The 11,156-nt window shown below is 39.5% G+C and overlaps 1 protein-coding gene across 8 annotated transcripts; it reads left to right on the top strand.

Annotated features, from left to right (window-relative positions):
* The first annotated feature begins 292 nt into the window (after positions 1-292).
* Positions 293-8,763, top strand: LOC115749839 (GATA transcription factor 19). Of its 8 annotated transcripts, none has more exons than XR_004016398.2 (11): positions 293-843; positions 1,723-1,809; positions 1,887-2,020; positions 2,302-2,412; positions 2,573-2,687; positions 3,405-3,464; positions 3,634-3,699; positions 3,769-3,864; positions 6,230-6,310; positions 6,821-8,331; positions 8,417-8,763. XR_004016398.2 is itself a non-coding variant. In XM_030686828.2 (11 exons), the coding sequence occupies exons 1-10, from the start codon at positions 565-567 to the stop codon at positions 8,326-8,328; spliced, it is 1,101 nt and encodes a 366-aa protein (XP_030542688.1). In that variant the 5' UTR covers positions 293-564; the 3' UTR covers positions 8,329-8,331; positions 8,417-8,763. The 8 variants fall into 8 exon arrangements, 6 of the variants coding, with proteins under 6 accessions (XP_030542688.1, XP_030542685.1, XP_030542689.1 ...); XR_004016397.2 differs by having other exon boundaries at positions 6,206-6,310; XM_030686828.2 differs by having other exon boundaries at positions 3,778-3,864; positions 8,248-8,331.
* The last annotated feature ends 2,393 nt before the right edge of the window (positions 8,764-11,156 follow it).

The raw sequence follows: 11,156 nt of genomic DNA, 5'->3' as shown, positions 1-11,156 counted from the left end.
GATGGGCTTGCCAATATCATATCGAATCTCAAAATCAGCTCATTTCTTGACGTTTTGATAAAGAGTATGTCATTTTTATCGAACGCCGATCAAAAGAGATTTTGTAAGCTCGAAACCCTTATATATATGTATATATATACTTTAATTAAGAAGGAATAGTGCACCAATGCTAGTGCTAGAAAAAAAAAAGTGCATATTTCACTTTTTCGAGTGACAAATCAGAAAATAAAAGGAAAAAAATAATTAAAGAGATAAAGGATTTTTTTTTTTTTTTTTCTCGAATTTACTCCAAAGGGGCTCTTCGAGGAAACGTCGGGCCACTCCCCCTGGCATGTCCTCTTTCCATTTTCAGGCATCTCTCGATTTCGGACCTGTTACCCCCAAATTTAATCAACAAAATCGACCCAAATTAGGGTTTATCAGTCGTCAAGGTCCACTCAATGGAACAGTTTTCGCTCTTGAGCTGCTCCGAGGTTCGTTCCCGACTGGGACTTGGTCGTCGCCGGCGTTAGGTTTTTGTGTTTCTTTTTTTTTTTTTTTTTTTGCGCTTCTGGTGGTTCGTCTATGGCGAGCGCGAATTTGGAGCATTTGCAGGCGCGCGGGCCGATGAGGGTCGAGGACGAGGAGGACGAGCTTGAGAATGGTGGCACCGATGATTGTGCCGATGAGATGGAGGAGGCCGGTCGAGTTTTTGTGGATTCTGTGAGTGACTATGGCCATCATCATCGCAGCAATAATGCTATTTGTTGTACAGGAGGTGTTGGGGCGCCTTCGAGGACGAGTGAGCTCACGCTCTCTTTCGAAGGCGAAGTGTACGTGTTCCCGGCTGTTACACATGAAAAGGTACGTACTTTGTTGGGAGTAAGTAGTTTCAATTCTAGCTGATGGTATGGTTTGAGCTAGCTTTCGGCTGAGATTGTGTTTCAACTTGTTTATTCTCGTTGAATGTAAGCTTCTGCACGTTTACAGTTTGGTATTATGCTTATTCAGTTGGGTTTTGAGGCCATTGAGCTTGCAGCTCTTTAGTACTTTCTGATGAAGTAATGGGCCAATGCTGAAGTTAGATGAAATTATAGGCGTTCTGGTCTTTTTTTTTTTTTTTTGTCAAAATGGGAAAAATTCTGCTTTTTAAGTTCGATATTGCTCAATTTACACGAAGCAGTTAAAGGTTATTCTTACATCTGATATGCAGGTAGAGTGAAGGTAATTGGGTTCCCCTTTTTGAAGGGCATATATACTTGTTTTGCTGGAAGGACGATATCTGTGCAGTGTTCTGAAATGGGATTGTTTTGGGTCCTCTGTTTAGCAGTTCCTTTTGCCATTTCAAGTTTCTAAGTGTTATGCTTAGGAAAGAGATGAGAAAGCATGCATTTGTAGTGAGTATGTGTTACAGGGGATCGCATGCCACTAGCTCCTTTTGATAGGTATTTATGCGGAACATCAAAAGCAATTAAACAACACGTGTTTTTATCTGTTTCAGCATTTCGACATTGGTGATTTGCATTTGGATGGGTTACAACTCTTGCCAGACAATACAGTTTGGATTTTTCCATGATATTTTCTGAATGTTGGTTGAAAGGCTTTGCCATTGTAGTATTTCATCTGCTTATTCTTCTACAACAATCTGAAATTGTCACTCTTGTCACTGCATTTAGAAACCTAATCCATGCATGTTGCCCTTCATGCAATGAAATCCGTGGATTTTCTGCAATTTGTTGCCAGGTGCAGGCAGTGCTTTTGCTTCTAGGAGAACATGATATACCAACCGCTGTGCCTACATTTGAAGTACCTTATGTTCAAAGTACTATGGTATGCAGATGGTTATTTTTCCCAGAACTTACAGTATCTTATGTGTAAATTTTTAATGAAGTTTCACTATGCATTAGGATGTGGTTGACACTTCAAAGCGGTCTAATCTTTCCAGAAGAATAGCCTCTTTGGTTAGGTTTCGGGAGAAGCGCAAGGAGAGATGTTTTGACAAGAAGATTAGGTATACTGTGCGAAAAGAGGTTGCCCAGAGGTTAGATCAATTTTTTCCCTTGTTGGTAGTTATTTCTTCTTTGTCAGAGATGCTAAGTCAGTGTTTTTTTTTTTTCAAAAAATATTGTTGAACCAAATCATAAAGCATAGGAGTGATTCCAGAATGTTAGCCATCATCAATTGTTATTCATGACGCAAAATATATCTGAGTTAAAAAACAATAGCACATTAATGTGTGTCATGCTCGTCATTAATGGGCTTTGCTCTGCTGAAAACTTGGTGTTGATTTGATTCATTCTTGTCTTGTCATCATGCAACCAGGATGCATCGAAAAAACGGGCAGTTTGCTTCAATAAAAGAAGGTTCAGGTGCTAGCAGTTTGGTTTTAGCTCAAAGTTGTCATCAGGATGGTACTCCCCCTCCAGAAACTGTGTGAGTCCCTCATTTGCTTTGGGGCATTGGAAATTATGTGTGAGATTCTTCTTAATTTGCTGTTTATTGTCTATGGCACATCCACCCATCTCTCTCTCTCTCTCTCTCTCTCTCAGAGGCTGAGACTTAACTCTCATTTATTCTTTGGTTCATGTTTCAGTGACCGGAGGTGTCAACATTGTGGTGTTAGTGAAAATGCAACTCCTGCTATGCGTCGTGGGCCAGCCGGACCAAGGACTTTATGTAATGCCTGTGGTTTAATGTGGGCGAATAAGGTTCTTGACATCAGAATTTAGGTTTCAAAGATATGCTTGCGCCTGCAGTTCTTGTGATAGTTCCTTAGAGATTGTACTGGGTAGCCTTTCTTGTTAAGTGAACTATGATACTATTGTGCTTTCCTTGCTAGCTTTTCATGGGTTCCATCAATTTTTTAGAGACATGCTTTAAACATGGAGCTGCTAGGAAAGAGCTCTACTGTTTTGAGGGATTAAGATTAGTTTTGCTTATAATGCGGTGGCATTCAATGTGCCAAATAGGATAGAATATGCTCACCAATCACGAAAGGGACATAGGCGCACATATCTCCATTTGCTATTGCATGTAGTGTAGGAGCATAAATTCCTGAAGGTAAGCTAAATAGTAAAATTCCTTCATGAGTTACTTGCGTGATAGGTTCATTCACATTTTCTATGTTCATGTTGTAAATTGATGTCATTGGTAGTGGGTGCCTAATATTTGAGTCTAATTTTTGGTTCAAGTAAGATGCCATATTATAAGGGATAACAAGTGTTTTTTGTAGAATTATTTAATAGTCTACCCTTTCGTTTTCCTTTACGAGGCTAATATTTCTCCTTGTGTTCTACAATCTACTAGTTTTGTAGCAAACTTGTTGAGCGCGTATATGGTTTTTGAAGCAATATATAACGTTTATTTTCATTGGGCTCACTGATTTTATGAAAATATATATAGAATTTCCTTTTTTAAACCTACAGGGAACATTGAGGGATCTCAGTAAGGGAGGAAGAAATCTTTCTCTAGACCAGAGTGAACTGGTATGTTCCATTAGATTTCACTTAGCCAGGTTATGATGCATCAGTTTGTGGGCACATTGCCAAACATTGTTAAATATGATTTGTATGCACACTCAATTCACTGTACCCTAATTACAATAGTTTAAATCTTTGGAAAATCAGTGAAAATGTCACTTGTACCTTTCCACAGGGAACCCCAGATGTCAAGCCTTTGCTTATCGATGGTCGACATTTCTCTAGCACTAAGGATGATCTTGTGAGTTTCATTCAAACTACTCAAAGTCAATTAGCAGCTTTTGAGCATTTTTTACTCATTCACTAATAGTCAATGCAGGGAATTTCTGGAGAAACTTCTACAGCTGACGTTAAGAGATTATCTGATCCTTCAATCAACCCCAGCGTTGAATTGGAAAATCAAATGGTGCTCATTTTTTCCATTTTAATTAGTCGCATGCCACTTTTACGTTGTTAATCTGCTGAACTAGAGGAGTCAAATCGCCAGTTCTTTGGTGATTTGAATGATGGAAACCAAATTATTTTACATGTCCATTACTTGGTCGAGTGTTTCTTTTATAATTGATTTTCTGATGAGGATGTGTTTTCTCTTTTAGTTGTCATTTCAGTTGCTGCTATGTGCAGTCATGTTGATTGGTTGAGAGTCCTTAGAAGCTCTCGTATTCAATGAGATTTAGATCTAAGAGCATTATCTTAATTTAGGGTAGATGGGGAGAGTTAATGTAAGCAAATGAGAAGAGGTTCTTTTCCAGTCTTTCAATGCTGCGTTTGGTCGCCACAACAGGGTTAAGAATAGGACAGGATAATATGAAATCAGAAAGGTGGGGGGCATTTGGTTTTGTGAAACGTTGGATATCTCGGCGGATGTTGTAATAAAAATAACAATGAAATGAAAAATTACTCAAAAAAGGGGTTGGGGGTCTGGGGAGTCTGGGCAGCTGACCACCGTGAGCCACCATAATTGTGGCCAGCCCAGCAACAACCATCTGTTGCAGTGGTCGGGGACCACCACGAAAGACAGAGAGACATGAGCTCGAGAATCAGATCTGGGTTTGGTTCTTGGGCCAATGGTCGACCGCCCACGAATGCAGAGACAGAGACAGGGGGGAGTGAGACTGGAGGGTGGGGGTTGAAAGGCTCAAATCTCAGATGATTACTACAGTCATGGTCACCTGAGTTGTGTAACCTCCATAATGGGCTCACCCGAGGGGTGTGACCAAAGCACGGTGATCGCCACCGACGCCAACAACGGCGGTGCAGTTGTTGTTGTCTATGGCAGTAGGAAATATGTTTTCCTTGTTTTTTTTCATTGTTCTATTCTTATGTGGGCGGGATGGAATTATCCCACCCCTAGCCCCCAAATGAGTTATCTGGGGTCACCAAATGCCAGTTAGGATAATTTTTATGCTACCCTGTGTTTCTATCTCAAATCCATGTTCTGTTAAAAGTTAGGTTGGAAGAATCATGGCTGGAACAAACAGTAATATTTTATAATCTGAAGTGATGGCCTTTATCATTTTGTTAGGCATCTTGTTATTGAAAGAGGGGAACGGAGTTAGAAAGAGAAATTTGGGGTTATAACATACCAGCATGTATGGTTGAGAGGCTCAGATGTCAGGTGATTACTGCAATAATGGTCGCCTGTGTTGTGTGACCACCATGACGGGCTTAAGGGGGATTTGACAAACATGCACTAATAACTAAGTGTATTGTTAAGTTGACTGAAAAATCTGATTTCTTGATCACATCACCCTCACATGAACGTGTACTTGTTAATAAGCACTGCAGGATATCCTCAGCCCACCAATTTTGTTTATTATATTGCATCATTGAATTGTATTGCAGTTTTGAAATCAAACTGGCCAAAATTTCATATTCAATGGCTGATTGTGTACTTCATATATGTTTCAGATGATGTGTCGAACAAATTAGAGTAAGACCTAGCTTGCATGTCAATGGTTGTCATCTCTGATGCACTAACATGAGTAATCCCTACTGACGCGGCTGTTCTGCATGTGAAAAATGCTTATTATTACCTTGCATTATATAGGAGTTTGGGTTGGAGCTATTTGTTAGATTACTACATATCTTCTTGATTTCTCTGACTAGAGAGTAATGTGCTGCAATTGGCAATTGAACACAAATGATAAAATTTCTATCTTTTGGGAACAATTTATATCCCCTTTGAAAAAGCTGGATGCTACACTACATGGCATTAGAACTTTTTAGCCATTCTTGATGACAGGAAACTGCTTTATCTATCTCATTTTTAATGTGATATTATGCCTCTGCCTGATTCATTTGTGATGGATCAATTTGACGCCTGGGCTGCATCTTCGGACCCATAGTCGGAGTTTGATCATAAGTTTTAGCAACGCACTTGGTTTTTATACATGAAGTGATATTGTAAATTAGATACTATGAATAAAAACTTGACATGCAATTGGATGGGAAATGGTGACTTCAACTTTTGACAAAAGAAATTTGTTATCTTCTTGTTTTCATGATCATAAACTTGATGTTGAGATACAGATTTTAAATTCAATAGCATAGGCTTGATATGGATCGGTAACTTTGTCTGCTCACTTGTACTGTATCTGCTCTGATATGCTCCAAAGAGAGTTTATAAGTCAAAAGGATTTCTTTGTAATTTAAATTCTTTTGATCTAATAAAAAGGTGTTACCTTTCTTGGTAACACTAACAGATTGTTCTATTCTCAATTCTCTCTCTCTCTCTCTCCATATACCACAATAGTGCTTTTTCTGCACAGGATTTTCGTGAAACTGCTGCTGATCTAACAAGCACATTGCCCATGGGAATCATGCAGTCTTCAGCTGATGATGATGAGCAGGTACTCAATCCTAATAATATTTGAGATGTCCATCTGTCCTTTACTGTCCAATTATAAACGTTTTTAACCCTCAAGCTCCTCTCTCTCTCTCTCTGCCTCCCCTCCTCCTCCCCTTCGCCCGCCCACCCAACCCCCCCAAAAAAAAAAAAAAAAAACATACATACATACAAACGATTAAGGAAGTCCTAATATGCACATCTCTCGGAGCCTTCATTTTCAAGAGCTCCTCAGGCAAACTGCAAGTACCATCCAATTCCATCATTATCTATACTGACAGTGTACATAATCATGCAGCTGGGTTGTGGATTTGGCTTTCTTTTGCTTTAATAGAGATACATATATATCCAGTGGGAAGCCTTGTCTTTGCAAGTCATGTATAGTTAGTATTGTCTCGCAGTATGCATTCCAAACCTTGTTGTACTGGTGCATAGTTGAAAAAAGTTGGAAATTTTTTTTTCCTTAACTTGAGTTAATTAGGACTGATAGGGAAACTTACTGGTACTGGTACAGGTACATTTCTTCTTTCTAAATTTGCATCTGTTGAGGCTCCTAATTCACTAATCGAGACCCTTTGACCTGTGAAGCTGGGCAAAGAAGCAGTGGAACCTCATAGCTACCAGTCTCTGGGAGTCTGAGTGTTCCTTTCAATCTTCATTCCTAAGCAGAAATTTGGTTTGACTAACTGGTACAGAACTTATCACTGTCTTCATTTGAAAGGTTAGACAGAGAAGCTCTGAGTATTCATCTTCAGAGGGCCCCACCAGGACCTTCAACATATCCTAGAAAAAGTTACCACTTAGCTGTCATCAGTGGAATCTGAGAAAGAATTAATTCACACTTGCAGCTTCTGCACCCTATAGCTTCATTTCATTGATACCCTCATGCTTCAGATCATTGATTGCCTCCAATAACATTTTTTCTCCAACTTGTCACCTTCCACATGCTCCATTGACAACAAAGAGAAACACTATGATGAACTTAGTTGCAGAGATCTGTTTACCTTTCTATTTACTTTCTCAATCAACAGATATTGGTTGGAAAAAGCTTCTGGTGGATTCGCTCCTTTTTTCTGAAACTAGAGAAGAATTGTTTAAAAGCTAGAGCTAGCATTTTATGTGATGACCTGTAAGGTTTAAATAATTAGGAAGATCCTCCTCCTCACTGATGTCCTAGACAGCATTGTTTCCCCGTGCCTGTCCTGTAGTACATGCATGATAGGATATCGAGCTTTGCGTTTCAAAGAGAAAGTTGGCTTTGGAGATCAAGGATATTATTGAGCACCATTTAGGGTATATTAGCATGCCCAGTGGCAATATGATGCTGTGGTGAGAACATCAGACTCCATGTAAGGCAAATGTTAAAACAGGAAACGGTGGGAAGTTATGGATAGATATTCTTTCCATAAACCTTCAAGATATGGATGTTAAGGAAGGCGGGAATGACGGTACAAGACTGGGAGAAAATATGTTACTCGCCAACTTTTGTTGGACATAAATGCAGTTCATGCTGTGTTGCTCCCATGAGGTTCATAGTGGCATGTTTTGCACATTGTGTATTGTTTCTTTTCTTTTCGGATCTATTAACGCCATTTAGCAGTTAAGAAGAATTGAGACAAGCTCCTAGCTGTAGAACCTTGTTGCAAGGTCTCTGTTCGATTTTGAATTCCCATTTATTTTGTTCTCTGTTTCTTTTGGAAAATGAGAGGAACTGAAACATCTAGATGCAAGATGAGAAAAGGCCAAGACTTTTTGGCATTTCGTAAAATCAAGTTCATTTAACTTTTTAGCGGTTTTTCCACTACTAAGTAAAATCAGTTGAAGCACTTCAGTCTTCAGTTCTATGACTGCAGTCGATAGCTGTCAGTTGTTTCACACAGTCCTAGCCTATTGCGTTTGGTTGCAGCAAATTGACAGTGATTGTTTTTCTTATTTTGTAAGGTGTTTGAATTGCAGGGAACTCTGGTTGAGCTCGCTGATCCATCAGATACAGACATTGATATTCCTGCTAACTTTGATTAGAAGGTAATGTAGCTACCATGAGACTGAAAGAAATTGGTACTAACAGAGCTTGTAGCTTGCTTTGGATTAATTTTCCTGGTGGTTCCAGGTTAAAGTTTCCTTGTCTGTGGAAAAGAATGGCGAATCCTAAAGGCTGTGCTTGTGACCACCATGCCATCAAATCTTGTGAGCTGAGGGTGATACTCTTTTAACTCTGGCCGTGATTAATTTAAACCTATTGTATGTATAGAAACTAGATAGTGTGAATGCATCCTACCAGCCTATTCCCTGTAATTTGCCTTTCAGGGCTGTTGTTAAGGCAGATGTTATCGTTTGTGATTAACATAGCTTGACATCAACATGTGCTGCATGGGTTGCTCTCTTGAGGTACCCCTCCAATGTAAATCTAAAGAAGAAGCAGCACTTCAGTAATCGATGGCAAGGCTCAATCATCTTTAGATCATTTTGTTGTTGCTTCTGATTCGGCCATACGGATAATTGCCGGAGATGTCTCTCTTAATTTCAGTTTCTGGCTTAGTTCTTTTGCTGCTATTTTTACAACCGTACAAATATCGTTGCCCTTCTTGTTTGATGACCAGGGCTAGCCACTTGTTCCTTTTAGTCCCTTGGGAACGATAAGCTATTTCCAACATGAATATGCCGTGCATGAAGTCCAATTCTGTGGCTGAGCTCCGAAACTGCTACAAGACTGCAAAAAATACCGGAGGAATCATGTACCCATTGATTAGGCTGTTAGTCTCAATCACGTGTTGAGTTGACGTGCTTGAACCCTGTCTGAATTAAGGTACAAATGTTAATGAATTGATATGGCCAGATTCACTCCATGGAAAGGCAGTTTTCACCTCAAACAATGTTAAATAGATCCGCAGTAAACACTAAGTACACTGAAGGCTTCGGTAAAATACATTGTCCGAGGCCACGAGGTACGTTTATCCTTACGTTAAAAAGAGTACATCCTTGTGGAGATATTACATGGTTCACTTTACACTTTTGCGATTTGGTTCAAAGTATTCCGTATGATTTTATTTGTGTTAGGCTGCCGCGTCAAAATCTTTTAAGTAACCCAGTTGATCTTGTTTCGCCGAGGATGTATTTGGGCGAAAAGAACAAAAAAATTAGAAAGTTGAGAATGCTCTGTTTACTTTGGGGATGCGCCGTTCAAAGGGGGCCCGGGCGAATTATACTCTTACTAAGATGCATATTACCAATACTAGAGATCATCGGTACTCAATACCAGTAGCGAAAGGGACTGATAGACAATTATTATGGACCACGTAATGGCCGTGCTGATTTTGGGGCCATTGGAAGTAAGTCGGATCCTGAGCCGACTGAGACATGAGCAAGTCCTTTGGCCAAATGAAGAATCATATGGTTGTCACCATCGCTAGTCTGGGAGCCATTCAACCTTGGCAAGGCGTTTCCCTAATGATCTTAATAAAACTTGTTGGACAATGACCTTCTATGCAAGTTGGAAAGAAACGACGCTGCTCTTCAGGGTATAGAATTCGAAGAAGAAAAGTTATGAACTCATCATATATAAAGTAGCGTGGTCTTAAAGCTCAAGGAATTAAGTGGTGCATCACTTTTGAGTATTTCATAATGGAACATTGATTTTGCGAAGCAAATACGAAAGGGGAGGAACAAGACAAGGTTCTGTTTTAGACTTCGTCTTATGAAGCTTCGAAGTTTAGGGCACGTTTGTTTTGCCAAAAATGAATAATTCGGAAAACATTTTCGTAAAGATGATCGCTCGTATTGCTTACAAAGATGAATCAATGAAAAATATTTCAAACGTTCATGAACATATTTAGATATAAATTGTTGTTGATAATGATAATATTTTTCATTGATTAATTATTTAAAACGATACAAGAGATTATTTTTAGAAAATTATTTTCTAAATCATTCATTTTCCACGAAACAAACGAGCCTCAATCTGAATGGATCTTCTTTTGGTGCACCAGGACCGTTAGCTGGCCAATACTAATGAGGCATTGCTGAATGGATCGTCTGAATTTCTGAATTTTTGTATTTGTCTGCATAATCAGCAAGCATTGCTCCTCTATTGAAGTTCCTATGGAGGTTTGGCTTTTCATCTTTGCTTTGAGAGTAACTTAGCTACTCGTTGCTTTGCTTAAATCTCATATGAACATGATCGAAAATGCAGATTACCTTTTAAACTTAGGGATGTTGATTTGATGTTCTGGGTTGTAACTCTAATTTAAGCTTCACAGATTGGCTTTAGTTTCTAAAGTAGTATTCGCAATCACCAGGTATTGATCGACAATGTCCCATGATTAAATGGTTTCGATCATGATCTCACAGAACGAGTGGCGGCTACAGGATCAATTGACGATATTTCTGGACCAAAAACTGTTCAAGGACTAACTAGCAACAATCGGGAACGACCACCCAAGACCAATTCACTGTGACCAAGGCTAGATCAATGCTGACTTAGGTTCGCAAGAAAGAGTCCAAACGAGGCTGATTATGATAAACAATTAGCTACTTGCAATCAAACAAAGGCAACTTAAGACCGACCCAACAACCTGAGACTGAACAAGCAGGACTTGCAGCCAAACGACACCGACTTGTGGATTGGTGACTAGTCACTGATGTGCAATTTTGCACTGGAGCTCAAGATTGGACCACTAGGCCATCTTGAATTTACCAGTTCTAGAGCCAATTAGTGACAAGAAAAGTATTTTGCAGGGCGTACTTTGAACAAAAGACCCTTCCTGTGTTTTTGCCTAGTCTAGGGGAAAAAGGCAGCAGGAGATCAAACTCCTGATGCAGACTAAGCAAAAGCGTCAGGATTTGAAGGAAAT

This window comes from Rhodamnia argentea, chromosome 2, assembly GCF_020921035.1.
Source record: "Rhodamnia argentea isolate NSW1041297 chromosome 2, ASM2092103v1, whole genome shotgun sequence".
NCBI lineage: Eukaryota > Viridiplantae > Streptophyta > Magnoliopsida > Myrtales > Myrtaceae > Rhodamnia > Rhodamnia argentea.
Note: the sequence above shows the minus strand (reverse complement) of the source record. Positions and strands in the feature narration are given on the sequence as shown.